Below are 22,378 nucleotides of genomic sequence, written 5' to 3'. Positions count from 1 at the left end.
ATATTATAAATTCCTTCGATTGAAATTGAAAAATTTAATATCAACGTATAGATTATTTTACAGTTCTTTGAAAGAGATATAAAATTTACCCAATTCTTATTGTAATATAATTCAGTTCTTTGTAGTTAAATTATCAAATATTTATTTATATTTTCTTTAATTTTTATAAAATAGACGTTTAAAAATTATGTATAAATATAGTATTTCCGTAAAGTACTATAAAAAATTCATTTATTAAGTTTAGCACTGACAAAGTTTTTTATATGTATATTTTTAAAATTCTTATGTAAAAATTTCGTTTCCAAATTTTTTTCTTTCTTTCATTTTGTTTTTTTTTGTTGTTGTTTTTTTGTTGTTGTTTTTTTTTTTGTTTTTGTTTTTTTTGTTTCTTTTTTTTTTGTTTGTTTTTTTTTTCCTTTTATAGTACAACAAAACCGTTGCCTTGATTTTGTTTTTTAGCGATATTGAAAACCGAAAGGAGATAAGTACGAGAATCCGAGTTGATGTAAAAGACCAAACCATTATCAAGGTGCGACATAGAACTGGAATCGTGTATTTCGGACTGTACATCACTGTTTGTAGAAACACTAGCAATGCCCGTACTACTCGTACGTAGAAATTCCGCTACCCTTGCCCTCATTTCTTGATCCATCTGCAATTCACAATTATCAATAATGGTATTTTATATTAAACCGTCGGCGATGAGAACAAAATATTTGTCGATATTTCTCACACGCGTTACTTGTTATTTATTAATTAAAAGCTTCGCTTTCATCAGCTAGCCATAATAAAAGTTATAATAAGGTCTTTTGATGCGTTATTACTTATTAAAAATGCAAAACAAATACCTTTACCTCGAATTGCTCAACCGGTGAGACTTTTCGAAAGCGTTGGGGCGGTGAAGCAGTTGAGCAATAAAGTCTAAACATAGTGGGCTCGGTTGGATAAACCGCAGCTATCAAATCCTTAAGTGGAAATATTTTTTCAACGCTATCCTCGGTAACATTTACGATCAGCAGTGCTTGTCTAGTGAGAACGAGGGTAACCGGCCTATTACTGTCTTGAATGTGATCGGCATTAGACACATGAAGAATACTATCGTGGCTTTTCCTTAGCAGTGGCATTAATCTCCAAGCATATCTTAGCGACGTAGTACCAGATCCATTTGAATATTGCACAACTGGTCGTTGACGGGGCTAAAGTAGTTAATTTCTTTTCTTTCAATTTTGTCATTATCAAATTTTCTACGATTAATTAGGAAATAATAATATTAATAATGCACCATACTATCTATCTATGAGATCTTTCTAGCAATATAACTTTGAGCTTAATGCAATGATGAAATAGTCATTGTAACCATAGTAATCGACCAAATGCGCGATAAAAAAATTAAAAAATTGCAATTACAATTTGTGCTGTCGCGTTAATGTTTAAGTGGGAAAACTTGTCATATCTTAACTAAAACAAAAAAAAAAAACAAAAAAAAAACAAAAAAAAAACAAAAAAAAAACATTAGAATAGCTGCTTGTCTAGCTTAAACATAAAACATTACATAATAATACGAATTTTGATCAGCAGCTGTCTTCGTTACACATCGAGGTGAGCGTTTCACGTGTGAAAATGCGTACCGTCGGTAAGGAGTTCCAACCAGTGCCCTGCAGCAAACCTTGACCTGTTAGGGCCACCAATTCGGCAGCACCGCTCAGAGGTTTCGTTACGACACCAACGAGCCCAAGGCCAACCCCAGCAACGAGTCCCCTCGTTGACGTTTCACCTGACCAGACTTGCTGTAGAGGATGATGCGCGAGTCCGGCCACCGCGGCTGTTGCACGCCGTGCACAAGCAATGCGAAATTAATTTTATTCCTTTCAAGTTTAAGGCAATTAATTTCAATTTTTATGATATTTGATAGATGAATTTTACATTTATACGAGTAGGCAGACAGAGATATAGAAAACGGCGAATTTCTACAATAGTCCATTTCATTAAAATATTAAAATCGTGCTTAATTTTCCACAAAAAAAAAAAAAAAAAAAAAAAAAAATCCCTTTACATTTGTTTTTACCATAATTATGTGTTACGGATAAAAGCTTAATAATTTATGCCAACATGCATATATGTATGAAAACTCCATACCAAGTAGGTTCATGCCTAAACCGGTTAATCCTTGATAAAGTCCTTGTGCTAAACCTTGAGGTCGCATCCTTCGAAATTCTTCTTGACGTTGCAAATGTTCATCGTCTAATGTCAATCGATCTAAATTCCGGGCTACACTCGACGCAAGTTTTGTCACTGAATTTACAGTACCTTTAAAAGCACACGCAAAGCTTACAAATTCAGCAAATGGTTGTTTGCCAAATTAAAAATTCTTTCGATCGGCTTGTTATTAATATATTAATTCGAACAATCTATTTTGTTGCATAAATATTTATACACGGATTTTAATATTTGCAGAGTATAATGCATTATGTATTTAAGTAAATCGTGTCTTTCACATGATAAACAATATAATTCTTATATCATATATTATATATATATATATATATATATATATATATATATATATATATATATATAAATATTAATTGCCGTAAAAATTTTAGTTTCTTCAAAGTTAGTCTTATAAGTAATCAAAATAGGTCTCGCGTTTTTTTTCAATAGACAAATCAGGCAAAATCAAGACTCACCTGCTGTAATATGCTTAACTAGACTTGCCGAGCCATGTGTGATGCCGACAATAAAGCCCCAAGGTCCTTGCAAAAGTCCTTGAAACGGCATTGAAATAAAATCTTTCAGTCCATAACCTAGTGCCTGCGCTAATCCTCCAGGAGATCCTAAAATGTCTAAAGAGCCAACAACCCATCCTACGAGAATAAAAATGACAGGATATTAAGAGCAATTATTATAAATCTCTGCGATATTATGGATAACTGATTAGCCTACCTATTCCAAAAATCGCACTAGATAAATAATGCATAGCAAGAGCATTACCGAGTCGATAAGGAGTTGCTATTAAATTTTTCCTATCAAACACCTCGAAGTATAATGGCGAATGATCAAAGGCCACGTACAAATGAACAGAAGTATGTACACTTAGCATAATCGATAACGAGTCGATTACGAAATTTTGAAGCCTTAATGGATTACTTAACGTTCTGCCATCGATTAATATATAATCCGGTACATAAATATTATTTGTATTTGACAATTGTACAAATTTTTCTTTGAAATCTGACGTTGAAACTATAAAACAAGGAGGTAATACCGATGCAGCATAATCCATAAGTAAAGTAATATAACTTCCTTCGATGTATGCGTGCAATGGTGCTATCTTAACCGTAACATCTTTACAAGCTGAAATTTTTATAATCGCAATATATTAGAGCCACCTTGGCATTATAAGTGAATTTAATATAACGACGAAGCTTATTATTTAAAAGATTAAAGTACCTCTTTCGTCACAATTATGCTCCCACATTAAATCGACATTTATCAAAGAATTTTCAATCACGTTCATAACATTTTTCCTAAGATTATTACTCAAGTAAATGGCCGAATCTTTTTTAACAAATGGGTTTTGACTTATTAATACTACGGGAAAATCAAAGCCACCGTGCTCAAACATTTGATTGTCTAATTGTAAATCGCCAAAGTATAGGCTCAATTTTGAACGAGTTTTTTTATAATCTATCATTAATATTGTATCGATCATACATAGGCTTGCGACTTCAATTCTTTGACCATTATCATTTATATCTTTTGTTATAACGATTGAAAATCCATGCAAATGAATCGTGGCTGAGCTATTTTTAATTTTATTTTGTTTATTCGCAGTCGTTAAATCTGCGTTCGCTATCTGCATTATGTTTAATTGCTTTGAACTATTCCATGTACATGTGTAAAGAAGAGATAAATCGGTTTCCAAAGCATCGTCCTGAGCTGAAAAAAATGTTGTAGTTGACGTCGAACGCCTTTACCCTAAAAAAAAAAAAAAAAAAAAAAAATATACATATATATATATATATATATATTTATAAACACTGTTTATCATAATTATTATTCTCTTTAATATACATATTATGTTTTAGAAGGAAAAAAAAAAAAAACCTGTAGATTTAAAGGTATCCGTTCTTCTTCGAGATAAGAAGAAATATTATCTATAGAAGTATCGCTTCCTTCTCGATGAAAAGTAGACTTTTTTTCAATTTTATTTCTTATCTCCTGAGCTGATAGCTCTAACTATTTAAATAAACAAATAAATACTTTTATTCTAAAGAGAAAGTATTTTTTGCTCTATTCGTTAAAATATAATTAAATAAAAATACCTGCGAAATTGGACTAAAACAAATAAAAGTTGTATAGCATCGTGTTTGTATTATCAGTTTAACATCTCCATAATACGGCAGTCGTATAAATTGTTCCATTGAGCATGTTGATAAATTTATACATTTAGACCACTGTAAATCTTTTTTACCTAAAATATTATTATTATTATTATTATTATTATTATTATTGTTGTTGTTGTTGTTGTTGTTGATGCTGTTTTTATCGTTATATGTATTAAGCACGTTGTGCTTGTTCGCATTAGAAATAAAAATATATAATTACCAAAATTTATTTTATCTTTTGATTCATCTGCCATTGGAATAGCCGATACTATCATATAAGCGGATGAATCACTAATCGGCAGATCTGGTAATTTACTTCCAATAGTTGGCATTGAATAATGACACGAACTTTTGCTTTCAATTTGACATTTCCATGAAAAATGTTGTGCATCTAAGATCGCATCATCTGCAATATATTTAAGGATTCAAATTTCAATCGAGTCTTTAGTTATGAAAATAAATCAAAATACCTGTTTCTTTGTTTGCTTCGCTAATTACAATTTTGAATGGACACATGTTCTCAATGAACAATTGAGGATGTTTATCATTGTGAATCATTATATATACTATACTTTTGTCTTCCTGAGTTGTTACTATAAGAGGTACAGTATCTGTGACGCTCTTTAAAGAAATGTTACAAAAAAAAAAAAAAAAAAAAAAAAAAAATTAACATAATACATAATTTTAAAAAATATACGTATATAAAAGAAGATAGATAACATAATTCACCGGAATAGCAATGGATCTTCTGCTAAGACCCTGATCTACGCGAATTGGGCATGACCATGATTTATTATCAAGCCCTAGTGCGACGTATAAAATAAATGATTCATTTATTTTTTCAAATAAAGTATACCACTGTACAATTGGAACTGCATATCTACAAAATAATCAGAGATTAATAAGTTTAGTTATTAAAAAAATAAATAAATAAATAAAATGTTTCAAATATTAATTAATTTAATCTTAACGTTTAATGTCCGTTAAAAAAAAAAAAAAAAAATTAAGTTAAATTTGTCAACTTTGCATATATTAGTTATATCAGTGAAATATCATTCAGCAAAAATAACAAAAATCATTTTCATAACGATAAAATAAAAAAAGTATTTAGAAAATCAAGAAGATTTAAAATTATTAAAATTAGCAAATTTTCACGCATTTATATGCTCCAATAACAAAAACCAAATACAATATTAATTTTTATGACCTTTCATCCGTATACGGCGCAATAGTTATACTTTGTGAAGTAAGGTCGTTCGGTAAGCATAAATCGGTCGACGAATTTGGAACTGCAAATGTTGCAACATACAATTCATAATTTGTCATATTTGTAATTACGTAATTGCTACTTATTCGTATCGTTCGCATATCTTTATGTATGCTTGAACTTATACTCATCATACATATCTGTAATTGTACAATGGCATACATTTGTAAAATTATTCAACCATTATTAAAATTAAATGAAACAATTAAACGACAAACAATTAAACTTACACTAGATTCACAATTAACACACGTTTTAATATTCCCTTCTAAAGGAATTAAGCCTTCTATTCGGGGCATATAAAAACTTTGACTCCAATCTGGCGTAACTAATTGTAACACAGACGACATGAAAAACGTATCGGCAATACCAACTCCAATGTGAAAGATACCCTAAAACAAAGAAACAATTAAATTTTATAATTTACGGAAATAAAAAAAAAAAAAAATAGTACAATTCTTAAAAAGATATATTGACCGCTTATAGGCAGATATTATCTGATACATACAGCTAAAGCTATTTATTATTTAATGTTTTAAATTTTAAATTTCTACTAATCTGTAATCTATCTACAGTTTTAATAATCTCTAAGTATATTTCAGAGTGTAATTATAAACAATTCAAAGACATTGCAACATATCCGCTAGGGAGAACAATAATACGAACGTACCTCTAATTTTGGTGGTGTAACTATTCCGTAATGTGGTATTCTACAAAGTTCTGTATCGTTAAATACAATAGAAAGTTGAACACCGAGAGAATTTAAAACAAAACACCATGGCCGCAGTTCTAGAAGCAAGGTGCTCGACACTAAACCAGCATCTTCATATTTTACCTAATTAAAAATTCATAAAAATATATATTTTTATAAGCACTATATATATATATATATATATTATGAGATTTTAGTATATATTTAATGTTTAGAATATTTATATAATGATTATATTGCCAGTAAAATTACGAGTATGGAATTTTTTAAATTTTCATACATTTGAATGAATTTGAAATATAAGCGGAAAATTGATATTTGAATATAAAGTTAAAAGTTCCATAAGATTTTTAATAAATAAGATAAAAATTACAATTTCATTATTTATAATTTATATTAGCATACGTACTTGAATATAAGTCTGAGGTTGATCCGCCGCTATCCACGCACTAGTGTCTTCATTTTGGAAAGGCCATTTTGAGTCCTCTTTCGCTATTTCAAGTAAAGCCAGAACATCCTCAATGGTCTCCTTTTCCGGTCTTTTAAAAAACTTGCGCTGATCCACCGTGTTGTACGATAAAGGCACATGAGGATTTGATGCCGAAGCCCCCGACCTGCAGAATCCATATTGTAAAAGCATGTCATTGAATGAGATATAACGAGAGGACTAATTAATTACTCGATTTGGAAGGTAAGATGATGAAAGTGTTCAAAAGTTCCTGGACAGTATAGTTGTTGCCTTTCCCCACGGCCATTAATCACAGTATTTAACGATACGTTCAGCGACGGAGTTTTTATTTGTACTTTTGCTGGCACTGGTAAGTACGATCTTATCATGTATAGAGGACTTATGATTGCCTGAAATTTAAATATATTGTTCAATGAAAATCCGCAATCATACCTTAGTAATAAATCGAATAATAGAGAATACGTACAAGAATTTTATTTTTTCCATTCACCTGCTCAACGATTATCCTCACCCATATACTAATGAACTGTCCTTTCTCTTGCAAAGGTACTATAAAAAAATTAAGTTATAGTTTTTTTATTGTTTATCTATATTACGATTAAGTTTCTTATGGAAATTATTGTCGAGAAAATCGGTAGCAATCGTATCGATTAGTTATTACCAAATAATTAAATAGTTTAGTGTTACAAATGTGACACTATTATATATATATATATATATATATATATATATATATATATATATATATATATAATAGTGTCACATTTGTAACACTAAACTATTTAATTATTTGGTAATAAGATAATTTACAAATGGATATTTATGATAAATAAATGGAACTTGAAATAAAGAACTTGGAATATCAAACAATTGAAAACCGTAATAATTGCGTACCTTTAACAAGCCAAGGCTGTCCCCAAATTGTATTTGGCTGTAATGGAATATCACCGGTCCAAGACAAATTGGCAATGTTAGAGAATCTCAGACGCATTGACATATTATTATTATGATAAAGTATAATGGAGGATGGTTGAGAATTGGCAGGAATATTTAAAACTTCGCAGTGCACCAGTAATTTATTAGTTTTTGAGTCATATGTTACGAGCTTCATTTCAAAGCCCTCCATGAAATTATTTGAAATTATTAATTGGCCGGAAAATGTGACGAGTTTTTCCGAGGCCGAGAGTGATTTGACATTAATGGAAATGACCATGTCGAGATACGAGTGACTGAAGTCTGCATAATACGTGCCATCAACGTTCACCGAAAATGGTTTGCTCCAAATCCAACCGGTTTCCTCGACCGCTATGCGTAATACCTATTTTAAATTTTAATACCTTTAATTAATTATGCATTAAATGATGATTATGACGAATGTTAATATACCGTAAAAGATATCTGATATGTAAACGTCGCGTTAACTGCTGATTTGATAAAAATATATTCGAACAGTGTACCTGATTACTCGTGATTCTCCAGGAGTAAAAATGACATTGTCTACTTTCTAAAAGTATATTGTCATCGGTTCCGCTTTGACCAAAACGTACTGGAATGTTCATGTCATTAGCAATAGCATATCTAGTAGTAAGAACTAGCGTGGGCTTATTTGTTTGATTGAGCATGTCGTTCCATAGGTGAGCGGCTAGAGCAAGCGTATGGAAAGTGGAAGGGCTGAGCTTCAATGAAAATGGTTGAGAAACGAGCGTCAAATCCGTACTGTCGGTAATCGAGATTTGAGCTTTGATCTTTGCAGTGTCCAAGACTTCTTGAAGAAGGAGGAGCCCGTAATCTAATAAGTAGATACTGATATTCCCGGATGAGGCTAAAAATAAACATTTGTCGGGCCATTTGTTAAACAAAAAGGTGGCCTTCTTGTATTCGAGCAAAGCGAAGCATTGTGTCTCGGGAATCATGCCGTTTAGTTTGTAATTACTGAGCGGTGGCGGTAATATTTCGTAATAGTTCAAATCTAGGTGATTATAGAAGGATATATGAAATGCACGCACGTTGAAAGCCACCTGAATTTTGGGAACAATTAATGGATTGAAGTACGAATCAATTCGTAAACATCCGATTAGAGTTTTGCTCGAAAGTTTATTAATCTTTTCGGAGTGCTGAAGTATCACTATGCGCCAAACGCAGGCGACCGCGAGCAGTGGAATTCTATCGGGCAAATCGAGTCGATAGCTTTCCGTCTCGGAGATGTAGAGGTCAACGTAACGTTGATAGGCCATTTGACTTTCGCTCCAGTATTCAATGCTACAAGGTATACGATCCTCCGTTTTCATTCCCATACTGTCCACCTAAGAAGATAAGAACATTGAGTGCGTAAGTTAACATGACGATTAATTAATTATCTCTCGACGATTACGCGCATACGTGTGTAGGCGCCCATTGTTTATTTACCTCGAAGGGGACGGGACTGACATAGATTTTTGTAAGTGCTCGAGGATGAGGATAACGCCAAGCCATTGCTTGATGAGGAAAAGAAGAGAAAACTACCTATAATCATAAAATGGAAAAAAAAAATAATAAAGAAAAAGAAAAAGAAAAAGAGAAAGAACAAGAAAAAGAGGAAAAAGAAAAAGAGAAAGAACAAGAAAAAAAAAAAAAAAAAAAAAAAAGAATGAAAAAAGATGAAATTCAGATTACAATCATCTGCTGATTAAATTGAAAATAATTACTTGATAGGGAAAGGGAAGCTCCTCCACGTTTCCGTCAACGAATTGAAATGCTCCGGACTTCAAGTCGTCTTTGTAGTGCTGTTCGTGGGCTATAAAATTTGTCTGCTCTTCTTCGTATAAATGCGCCGCATACAACGAACTTATCTTAGCGACAACCTTTTGAAATTCTGACAAAACTGATTTTAAAATCAGTATGTGCTTAGGACCAAAGTCCAAATAAATGCAATCGCTATCTACTTGAATTTGAATTAATGGCGAGCTCGCCTCGCTCTGCCAAGACTCCCATATAACAGACACAATCGTGTTGCAAGAAAACGGATTTAAAAGTACGGTGATATTGGAGTCGAGAATCGTTGAAACGATAAATGAGTCCCACGTTAAATTAACATATATCCTTTCGGGTCTTAAGATATTGCTTAGATTAATGGAGAGTGTTGCTAAACTAAAAATAATTTCCGCTTCGGTCTCTGACTTGAATGAGAGAACGAACTGTTTGCTTGTTATATTTACATCAGGCATATTAAACTTTCGAGGAGTTGTGACTTTTTGAGTTATTGAATTAGGCGTATCCGTACCTGAATACAAATGCGTACTACTCACAGCATTCGTAAAGCATGTCGATATCTGAAATAAATTAGTGAATTTTTATTCATATATTATCATCTGGGCTGCTGTTTCCCTCGTACCTTGTCCTTTATGTACAATATGTCGCTTAAACGGGAAAATGAGATATGTATTTTCGTTGGTCTGCCCATGTTAATATTTAATTGTGGTATCTTTCCCACGAGCACGTCACGTTTGACAACTAGAAACGAAGGCGGTATTCCCGTATCAGGATGTGCCTCGCCGCTTTTCGTTTCTATGAGACAAACTTTAAAATCAGCTTCCGTTGGTATGGAAGTCGAATATTTCTCGATTGTATTACCAAGAAATAGAGCGACGTCAAAACAAGACACCTGTTACGTTTAAAGTAAGTATACATTGAAGTAATAAACTCAACAAAAATGGTTCTATTAATAGTTATTACACGTAATATTATTAGAATTATATTAATAATTATATACCTGATAAATTCATACATTATTAACACGAATTAACGATTAATTGTAATTATTGAATATATAATTTTTATTGTCGCTATTCTTACTCATTTTCTATTATATAGACATATCATTTTAGAAAGAATTTATTTATTCATTTATTTATTTAATTGCTTCGATTTCGTTTAATATTGTTTTAATACTTTTTCATGTAGCATACCGATAGTAGAATACAATACCACCTACTCATTTTCGTCAAAACTTAAAATTATACATTATAATACACCAACATTAAATAATTGAAATAAGTAAAATAATACAGCACAGTCTAATAAAACATGTAGAATAAATGAAATATAAATATAAAACTAAAAAGGATTTTGTAAAACTTATTTCTTTGAATTGATAAATTATTGTAATGTGCGTTTATGGCAATATCGTAAAATCATTAAATTCACATTCATACACAAGTAAATAACATGTTATAAACAAACCTGCATTTTTTTGTCAAAATGTTGCTGGGAAAAATAAAAATTTGGTTGATTAATCATAGCGTAAATTAACGGTTGCTTCAAATTATTCACGTCATCTTCTTCCATTTCAATTTCATTCTAAAATAATATTAATGTTTGTAGATCTAAATTATAAATATTGGTATCGATAACAGATTAAACATTACTTACCACTATATTTTCCGAATTCGTACTTTTTTTTATATCGTAGACAACCATTTTTATCTTCCCACAATTTATTAAAAATTCAAACGGTGGAAATTCTAACGTTTCTTGTAAATGAGACTTTTCCTACATTTTGTAATAGATATTAAATCAAATTGACTATTTAATAAAAACAAATTGAAATTTAATATAGTTCTGTTAATATATATATATATATATATATATATATATATATATATATATATATACGTAACAAAATATTAAATATATTTTTAGTGTTTTATATATGCATAATTTCTTAGAAAATATATGATCATTCCGTTTAAGTTTAAATGTAATTTAAATGTTAATATTTGTCTATAATATTCGTTTAGCTGTCTTCATGCAATCCATAATTGTATAACAATTTATTTTTTAAATAAAAAATATATTTTTTTTTTTTAATCAAATCTAACACTTCTAATAAAAGAGTATTAAAAATTCTAATATTAAACAATTTGTTTTGCTTAATAATTTTTTTTTTTCACATACTTACAAGATTTAATGAATTTACACTAGAAATTTCAAAATCGACTCCACTGTCTTTGGTAAAATCAGTCTCGGATTCCAATATTACATAATTCGTTGGAGTAATAATTTTTGGATTAAATGATACTATTGCCTTTTTGCAACGCACTGGAGCCTCAAAAATATTAACTTCTTTTGTTTCATCCAATGCTACTAAGCTTGTAAATTGTGAATACAGTGACAAAAAAAGTTTCATTTGATTCAGATTTACCATCAATTCTAAATCTGTTAGACAATTAACTTCAGCAGCACTACCACAAACCATAATATCAGGTTGAAACATAACAACTGGAGCAACGATAAAACAAAAATCGAATCTATAATAAAAGAAGAACAATCGTCAATTGATATTATTAGCATAGATGTTTAATGTTCAAATGCATTACTCATAATAGAATAAGAATATCTTTAATATTTAATTTTTTTATTTTTATTATATTAAGATTTTCGGGTGAGATATGAATCGATGAATTACAAAATAATTTATAATATACCTTGTAATGACAGGGAGCGTTGAAAAATGGGATTCGAGATTGCTTTCATTTCCTAATTTATTCCATTCAACTGCAGGATTTTCATTCATTGTATACAAATATGATTGTGACGTTCGCTATAATATAAAATAAAATTACAAACTAGACCCTTTCAATATTACGTACTAATAAGAATAAAAATTGAACGGTCTATTTTATAATTAACAAAAATCGATGAAAGACAATGTTGATTTATTCATTAATAATTTTCTATCAATAATAAATATCTCGTCAAATAATAATTTTTTTTTTTTTTTTTTTTTTTTTTTTTTTTTTTGTTGTCAATTCATGTATACATATATATATACGAAAAATATTAAAAATTTTAGATAGTATATACACAATAATTTATATTTAAAAAAATAATAATAATAAATTAAATATAATTATATTTAATATTTTGTTAACCTTGGCTACACTTTGCTGATAATTTTTCCAAGTTGTTGTATGAGCACATATTCCATCGACATTTATTTGATATTGACGATCTTCAACTGCTGATCCTGGCACATTTAATATATTTGCTTGCGCAGCCAATTGATAAATATCAGATCGAAGCGGCACCCTACATATAGGATTTTCCGCATGTGGCGCAATTCGAATATTATCCAACTATTTTTATTGTCATCAATGGAAAATGTATGAAAAATAAAATATAATCATAAATTTCTTTATAATCTTAAAAAAAAAAAAACAAAAAAAAAAAAAATGTTTTAATATATTGAAAAATATTTTTGATGAGAACTCTGCATTATCGTGGTTACTATTTAAAAAGAGTATAAGAATTATGATAATTTGGTCTTATATATGCTCTTTTTTAATTGTTATGGCAATTAATTACATTGAAATTCTGTGAGAAGCTATTTTCTTGAAAATGTACTTTTTACGAAAAATCAAATTGTATTTTCAATAAAAGTAAATAACTGTTTTAATAGATATACCTTTAGCATTAAAAGATCGTGTTGTAAATCTTGAATAGATTCAGAAGCAACTGGTAGCATTAAACGAAAACCTTTAAATTCTAAATAGATCAAAGGAAGTGACTCATTTCTTAAATTAGTAAATCCAATAAAGGGCGTTGAAAGATTTTTTCCATTAGTAGTGGAATTCTTTTGAATTGATTTTTTATTTAAAAATGGTTTTATAAATTGCATGTACTTTGCTAGAACACTAGGCGGAATAATAATATCCACTGTTTGAATTTTAACAACAGCTTCTGTGATATATGCGTTCGTTGGCTGTAAGGATTCGACTCTCAAATCTCTCTGTTAAGCATAAAAGAAGAATATATAAAAATAATAATTATCGTCAATTATAAAAATGTCGATATAATACAAAAGTGACCTTTTGTGATTTGTAAGTCTTATGTGCACCCCATCGAGTGTGCACGTTTCCTGATTTGGCAATCGTCAATGTCAGTGTCATAAATCCAGAATCTTCACTTTTTTCGAAATTATCTTCTCTCGCACAAAGTACCAAACCAACATAATCTCCAAAATCCCATTGATCGTTCTCGCATCTTCTATTAAACAAAAAAAAAACAAAAAAAAAAACAAAAAAACAAAAACAAAAAACAAAAAAAATTGAACGATTAAAAATATGTAAGAAATCAAACTATCTACATTTATTTATAAATACTTTTATTTACAAATACAATACCGAGTATAATGAAAAATTGTGGCTGTTGTTATTTTGTGTTTAAGTTTTAAGTATACTGATTGAATATCAACTGATGTAATAATATCTTCAAGATCTAAAACCAATTTTAAAGTGGCATATTCACTCTCGCCCATGACATATAATTTAACAGAGACTTTTGTTATTGTCCATTGAATGGATGCTGTAAGATGTAAGTCATCTTCGTCTAAAATAAATAAAAACATCATAATCGCTGATCAAATATTTGCTTTCATTATTATATTACTATGGCGTTTATTTTAATTAAAAAGTAATTTAAAATGTATCTTAGATAAAAAATTAATTAATTAATCGATATATTACGAATAGCTTTTATATATTATATTTCAACCTTGTCCCGTATGTTCTTTTACTGCGGATAAAGTTGATGTTGACGCGGCATCCTCGGTATATGGCAATTGCGTTGGGCTAGATGAACTTTGTGGTATTCTAAAGGAAATATCTTTCGCATCCTTAATGTCACTGTATGCATTTACTTTACTTGGCAATATCGTTTGAATCAAATCTACAATCATTTCAAATACATTATAAAGAAATATCACCTGAAAAATATAATGTACGTTTATTTTTGCTATTATTCATTGTGAATATATATTATTGTAAATACACTTTACTTGTTCTTCTGATATAGAAATAATGATTGGTGATGTATCGATATATAAGCATAGGCTTAGAGCGGAGAGCTTATTTTTCTTCGAATCTAAAGTCGAATCTTTCACAGACAAATCAAATGTAGCTTTAATGCATACTTTTTTAATAAACTCACGATGTACATATCCTTTTAAAGTAAAGGATTCAAAATTTAACATTTCGAGTGTCCATGGAAAACTATGAATTTCTAAAATGTAATAATTAATTATGTTTAGAAGTATGGATATATATATATATATATATATATATATTATTATTAAAAAGTGTATGATTGCATATTTACGATGTATCCACATATCTTTAGGTAAGACTATAGGGAAATCACGAAGAAAAGTGTGCAAACGTTCTGATTGAATGTGAGAAGAATGTACGTTTATTGATGGTAACTTTATAACAAGAATTTGTAAATCTGGATCGTTTTGTAATGCATCATCTGCCGCTTCTGCAATTCCTAAAAAAAAAAAAAAAAAAAAAAAAAAAAAATTGATTAGTATTTTTATTACAACCGACATTATAAATAACATATATTTAAGGAATCTACCTGTCTTACCTTCTACTCCAACCCCACTCATTGTTTCCGTCGGTATATAAATAATAATATGCTCTATCGATCCATTTAAAACGAGTCCAGACCACCAGGAATATAATTCGGCTATTTTGCCCATTATGCTTACATTCTATAAGTTCAATTATTATTTTAAATTAAATATTAAAGTATAGCGTTCTTTTAATTAAAATTTTCTCTAAAACAATGTGATTAAATAAATAAAACAATCGTAATGACGATAATGATGATGACGATGACGACCATGACGACAATGATGATGATAATAATGATGATAATAATAATAATATTGCTCTACTACCACATTTTGCTGTACATATAACTTGTCATCAAAATTGCGTACAAGTGCAGCAGACTTGTATATCTCAAATTTACGATAAGTAGACTTGCAGTAAACTAGCAGATTTTAAGTAATTGTTAAACAAAGATATATGACTTGAATATCCATCTGCCATTCAATTAAATTATAGTAAGAAGCATATCGATCAATCAATTAACGAACATCCCGATCAAATATAATTGTACCAAGCATGCGAAAGCTTATGCTAAAAACAGTAGGATTTAAGAACATAATTGTAAAATAAAATAGTATTTAACTTAAGTATGCAACTGCTAGTGTGATAGTGTATGACTAATTTTTTTTACTATTATATAGTATTATGATTATAAGAATAAATTTTTTTTTTTTTTTTTTTTTAAATGATACAAAACTCTATAAAACTAACATTTGCTATATTTAATAGTAATTATGAATAAAATACAAAAAGATATATACAACTTATATATGCATATAATGTATTCTTAAGTTATTAATCAAGAAATTAAGTGGATAGAGTATGGAATATATCAAAATCATGTTCTTATATATAATTAACTTTTATATATAATTTTTAATATTTATTATAGCACAGAAATAAGCATAATAATAAACTTATAAGTAAGTCATAAAAAATTAATTTTTAATATTTATAAATTTAATTGTATTCTTGCTCTAGCCATAAATTAATATACATAATTATGGCTTTCATGTAATATATATCAATCAAACATGTATCACAGATTATTTAAAAACTTTATAAAATTCAAAGATGAGTCATATAATATTGCTAGAAATTACAAGTATATTACATATCAAGCGTACAGATTTTAATAAAAACTGATCGTGAATCTGTGACACACAATCCGATACACTTGTCTGCCCATGGAATCTGTTGCAATTTTTTTTTAGTTCAATGAAAATTACAGCTAAATTGTGGCACAATTGTAACTGTATTGTAAAATATGCGATATTTTTTCATGAATTCTATTTAATTTTTCAAAACAATAATTTAAATTTCTGCGTAAAATGAATTAAAAAATCCAATATACTTTACCGCCTTAATATTTAAAAAATATAATTTCACAATTTAATAAGCAATAAGAATTAATCTATTAACTCTAGTTAAATTACATAGAAATTTATTTATGTACTTATTTATACGTAAAAGATAATCGAGTTATTAATTATCCTATTAAAGTCCTATTAAATCCTATTAAACATAATTTTCAACTACTGTAAATGTTATTTTATTTCCACTTATTCAAAATTTTCGAGTATACCTTCTAGTTTTAATTTACTAAATACATTCCACAAATATATTTTTCATATTAAATAAATATTTATTTAAAAAAAAAAAAAAACAAAAAACAAAAAAAAAACAACCTACCTCTTTAATCCCTTCAGTATCTAAAATTTTATCCGATTCGTTAGTCTTATCAACGGATTTATTTTTACACTTCTCTATGGCTTCTTCCATTTTTCTCTTTTCTTTGTCCGAAGAACTATGTACACTTTCATGTAAACTTGGAAAAGTTCGTTTTTTGTTACCCATATCCGAAATTGCAGACTCATTAAGAACTTGTACAGAGTCTGGTTTCATCGAATGTGTTGTATTCAATTTATAATAAGTAACGCGATAATTAAGCCATTGAAGTATTATTGGATCTAAGCAACCTTTCATCGAAGCAATACGAAAAGATAAAATTGTTGGGTGTCTTTGATTATTATATTCCTTTGAAAATTGTATCACAGCTGTCAATAATACTTGATCATTCTTGCTAAAAATAAATTTTTCATTAAGAGCACATTATTTTATCCGAACAAATTTACATAATTTATATAAATATAATTTAGATTAAATACACTTAAAAGGCAACATATTTTTACCAAGAATTTTCAATTTCAGGTCCAGACAATATAAATGCTTGTTGTACTTGCTTGAAGGCAAATACTTTTATAGCACTTATATTTAGTGTACATGTTGTGGTACTCACTGACATTTTAAGTTCATGAGTTATGTTCTCTAAACAAAACTCAACATAAATAGGATCTACAAAGATAAAAGTGAATTAAATTCATTAAAAATTTTTTATACTTCAACCCTTACTTTTTTCATCGTATGCATCTGTATACAAAGATGAGCATAAAAGTGGGTTATTCAAATCATCTGGATATAAAAGCGAGGTAATGATTGAAGTAGCAATCATAATTTTTGTTTTGGTTCCAGTAACTGTGATGGAATTAATATTCAGATTAAGAAAATTATGCATTATATTTACATTTTTCCAATATGCTGGATAAAGCAGCATACGCAATTCGCATTCTAAATTGCAAGGCATAATAATCATTGTCCGCCTGGTCGATGTCAGACAAACGTGACTACTGAAACCTTGCAGCTGAAAGCAAAAATTTTATACAAATTGTAATTTAAGATCTTTCTTTCGAATGGCTTAAGCACATTCAAATGCAAAATATAGGCTAATAAACTATAATTTTTATAATTTTTATTATAATTTTTATAATTATAGTGGCTAAAATAATGCACTATCGGTAGACTAATGATCTAATATCTTATGTGAAATAGATGGTGATCCTTTGTTTATTTAATATTTCGCCAATTAATATTGCTTAAAAAATAATAATATAATAGTAATTATTATCTTACTGTCATTTTAATATTTCGATAGCATTGATTTAACATTTCCGGTGGAATATCCGTTTGTTTAGAAGCGCACGAAACAAGTCTAAATGGATATAATGGTTCCTCAAACTTGACCGATATTGCCTGGCATCCCATACTCACAAAAGGATCATCAGAGAAGTCTGGCATCAATGGCATTGTCTAAATTTATAAATATTTTATCATCTATCAATAAAGGCATTATTATTCTAAATTGTAAATAATATACGAATGACAATGTGTAATACTCACTCGATTTTCAAGATATTTTCGTTGACGAGGCAAACCAGTTATACGATGATCAGCTAATTGTAATTCAATATAAAAGCTTAATGTTTGTAAATTTATCGTGACCATAGGAATTCGTTTTCTTAAAGCTTCATATTCCTCAACGGTCACCGGCGGTAATTCATCAAAAGTTGGTACTAGAAACATTAATTATTCAAGTTTTTTTTTTAAATTGTCGTCTTTAATGAAGTCATTAAATTATTATATTAATTAAATATACATGGTTTCGGAGTACTATAAGGGCTATAATCGTATTTATCAGCGGCTTCTTTAATTGAATTTATACGATGAATCAAGCCTGAACATAATCTGACGGTTAAAGGTCCTACAGCGTATGCAATGTGTCTCTCTTCAATAAAATTACTATAAATGGAAATTTATTTCTTATCAATATCATTAAATATTACGAACGATAATGTGGAAATTCAGAAAATTTATGAAAAAAATTTGATAAGGATATTTGTTTCGATGATTTGCACTTTTAGATGCATTTTAAGAATAATTTGCTGTATCTAGTAAATATATAAATTATCTTTGATCAAATTTTTATGTCCCTTTAGGACATTATCGTGTATGAAATCTAAAATAGATTTTGCTAAACCTGTATTCGTAATTTGATCCAAAATCCGCCAAAATTTCTGGAGGGATGTTGTCAGGTATTCTGGTTTGATGAACGTAATACATACAAAAAGCAGGACATCTTTCTAATAATACTACAACTAAAATTTTTTCATTTAAATAATATGAATTGACATAATTTCATTTTAAAGAAAAAGCAGAAAAAAAAAAGATAGCTAAATGCAACAAGAGATTAAAACATCTACGTTAATTACAAATTATTTATTATTTAAGAATAAATATAACAATAGAAAGGCAATATTTATAATTTAATGAAATGTCCAAACAATTATATTCCGCTAATACCTTTATATTATTTATATATCTAATCTATATTTTTATTCAAATATTTAAAAGATTAAATTTCAAAATTACCATTATGATTATAAATATGATTTAAAATATCTTTTGTGTATATTCTTTTCTTTCCTTGATTTTCTAAAGCATTATTATCAAATAAGGTATCCTTTAAATAATTACTCTTACATACTCCAACCGTTAAGTATAAAGGTGGCTGTAATAAGAAGTAAAATTATGCAATGCAATTTAATGGTATTAAATTAATTGTTAAATTTTTCTTTTAAACACCTGTGCTCCGTCTATGACTTCTAAATGTCCACAACTGCAAGTTCCTCGTGGGTAAAGAGAAATATTTCCAAAACCAATAGTAAAATTTGTCATCGAAATTCCTTGTAAAACTACATCGAATATAGCCTCACAGAAACGAAGTGTTAGAAATGATTTATATTTTATTTTACGAGATTTATAAAATAGCTGTTCCTTTACGCTTTCGACAGTCTTAACAAGAAAAATGAAGAAATTAAAGTCAAAATTAATGTTTTTCATAATGCATAGGACAAATTTATAATAAATTTACCAACCTTAAATGTAATTGTAGCCTCCTTAATATAAAAGCCAAAGTGTATTACATGACCAGAATATGCGATATGTTGTTCGTTTGACCAATCGTTTTGCCAGTCCACAGGAAGAAATGACGACACTGTATTCCAAGCCCACAAACCCCAGGTAGAATCTGATGTGGTATCACTTACTTGAATTAGATTATCTGATAAAAAGAAAATTAAAATACACGTTCAATGTAACACATACTATAAACACATTCTGTAAAATATCTAATAACCTTTAGATGAATCGATCTCTTCTTCTGCAGTTGTACGTGATTTTTCTTTAACAATTGGCAACTGCGTAGATTGCAATAAAGTAATTAATGCAATTAATCGCAGTATCATTGGAATTTGTTGTTCGGTTACACTAAACTCCATTTTGAGGCAGCATAAGTCAAGCCTTGTTATTGACGCTCGCTTTGCTATATTACTATGATAATTCATAATTAAACGTATAATCATTGAGCATCTATATAATACTGGATCCTGCACAATAAAGAAATATTTAGGAATTACAGAAGAGCTAGTCTTAATTGAGAAATAAACTGATACGAACCTGGTAGATTTCAATTTTTCCAGAAGTGTCCATTTTATCAAGACACAAAGTTAAATCTTGAATTTTAATAATCTTTTGTAATTTTACTTCATAACTGCTCGTATCTAATAATTATGAATAATTTATAAAAATTCATTTTAATATCGTAACCCTTAAGAAGTAAGAAAATAAGAAATATTTTTTTTACCAGTAAATGCTGGTTCCCATTTATTATTAACACTCTGCATGGATAAAAATTTGACATTAATACTAAGGACAATATCCTCTTCGACATATTTTAGAATTAAATTATTGCAATTGATAGTAATGTTATTTATAACTTTTGTAACAATAGTTTTAATATATCCAGGAGGTGCCTCTTTTCTATAATATAAAAACATAAATATATTATAAAATTTTCAACTTTAAAATAATTTTAATGTATATAACTTTTACTCACTGAGAAATGTCTATTTCTCTCGAAGGTGACAATATTGAAATGTTATCCGATTGACTTTTATCTTTTAATTTTAAGATGCATTCTACAAATAATACATCACTTTATTAAATATTCTCTATGATATTTATTATACATACTATTGTAGATACTTGCCGATGGTATTAATTGTTATAACAATAGGTTCTGATGTAATTTTAACCCAAGGCACGTGAATAAGTAATTCATGTATATGTCCACTGACAAAGGTAAATGGAAGATTAAGTTGTTCTTCCAAAACTTCCAATCGTAAATCAAGATTTTGAAAAGATGCATCTCCGCCCCACAAAGAGACCTTTATATATAAATATTTGTTACAAATAATTTAGCGTAAAAACAATCTTTTGTTACAAGAAATATATTTTAATGTACCTGCGATTGTTCTGGCTTGAAATTTTTAACATACTTCTCGACGTAACTGAGAATCACAGGAGTTATATACGATTCCAATTTGAACATTGCAGCAAAGATTTAAAAAATATTTCATGTTTCCTTTCTATCCTTATTCATATCACTTTTATTTGTGCTATAATTACTTTTGTTTGGTACAATGATAAACAGCAGCATGTAATAAAATTTGAAAATTAATTACTTAATGGTTTAATAATTAATTAATATGCGCGCATGCATGCACATATTTATTTAATTGCTAATACGATATATTACAATTTGTTGAAATGAAAGTAGCACAAAGATAAACAAGACTTGGTTAGAAAATAAAAAAATATGTTTTATTAATGTTAATGTATTATAGTATATGATTAAAAAATAGGAATAAAAGAAGCAATAAAATACATACATTATTTTATAAACAAAATCTGAATACATTTTCCTTTATAAATAAATTAAAATCGTTTTAAAATAATAATGTAAATAGTCTTAACTCTCAAAAATATACTCGCGTACAAAATTTTCCAATCATAGAATTTCTATACACACAAAAACATTCATTTGTTATTATATTCATACATCAACGTAAAGAAAATTTTTTGCAAATTCAATATCATATATGTAACATATTTTTTTAATTGAATGCAGTTACGTCTGGAAATAATGATGACATGACTGATAAGATAAGAATAATGGTGAAAAGAAATATTAGAAATCGCTTTTATCGGTAGTTGATATACAAAATCCTGTATTCTTAATTTTCATAAGAACCACTGCATGTTACATGTTAATAATTAATTATACTATTGAATAAAAAATGCTTCTGATAATATAAGTATGTTTCAAAAAAAAAAAAAAAATGTTGATTTTAATATTACTCATTAGAGAATTGATAA

General features: G+C 28.5%; 1 protein-coding gene across 1 annotated transcript; it reads right to left on the bottom strand.

Moving 5' to 3' along the window:
* Nucleotides 1-403: 403 nt before the first annotated feature.
* Vps13B (vacuolar protein sorting 13B) lies at nucleotides 404-21,606 on the bottom strand. Its single transcript, XM_011503385.1, has 50 exons — nucleotides 21,465-21,606; nucleotides 21,210-21,387; nucleotides 21,057-21,138; nucleotides 20,805-20,980; nucleotides 20,618-20,721; nucleotides 20,298-20,547; nucleotides 20,038-20,222; nucleotides 19,745-19,954; nucleotides 19,532-19,670; nucleotides 19,140-19,257; nucleotides 18,759-18,901; nucleotides 18,503-18,675; nucleotides 18,236-18,412; nucleotides 17,678-17,966; nucleotides 17,458-17,620; nucleotides 16,958-17,348; nucleotides 15,237-15,363; nucleotides 14,970-15,137; nucleotides 14,650-14,873; nucleotides 14,367-14,577; nucleotides 13,997-14,201; nucleotides 13,682-13,859; nucleotides 13,279-13,602; nucleotides 12,746-12,949; nucleotides 12,299-12,414; nucleotides 11,773-12,121; nucleotides 11,235-11,363; nucleotides 11,055-11,171; nucleotides 10,207-10,476; nucleotides 9,521-10,144; nucleotides 9,243-9,338; nucleotides 8,294-9,139; nucleotides 7,731-8,154; nucleotides 7,303-7,385; nucleotides 7,047-7,225; nucleotides 6,777-6,981; nucleotides 6,326-6,490; nucleotides 5,886-6,047; nucleotides 5,596-5,795; nucleotides 5,118-5,268; nucleotides 4,859-5,009; nucleotides 4,609-4,794; nucleotides 4,330-4,474; nucleotides 3,451-3,971; nucleotides 2,944-3,354; nucleotides 2,688-2,864; nucleotides 2,137-2,307; nucleotides 1,629-1,822; nucleotides 849-1,196; nucleotides 404-652 (listed from the first exon to the last, which is right to left on the bottom strand). The coding sequence occupies exons 1-50, from the start codon at nucleotides 21,549-21,551 to the stop codon at nucleotides 419-421; spliced, it is 11,160 nt and encodes a 3,719-aa protein (XP_011501687.1). The 5' UTR covers nucleotides 21,552-21,606; the 3' UTR covers nucleotides 404-418.
* Nucleotides 21,607-22,378: the final 772 nt, after the last annotated feature.

This window comes from Ceratosolen solmsi, unplaced genomic scaffold (assembly GCF_000503995.2).
Source record: "Ceratosolen solmsi marchali unplaced genomic scaffold, CerSol_1.0 scaffold63, whole genome shotgun sequence".
Lineage (NCBI taxonomy): Eukaryota > Metazoa > Arthropoda > Insecta > Hymenoptera > Agaonidae > Ceratosolen > Ceratosolen solmsi.
Note: the sequence above shows the minus strand (reverse complement) of the source record. Positions and strands in the feature narration are given on the sequence as shown.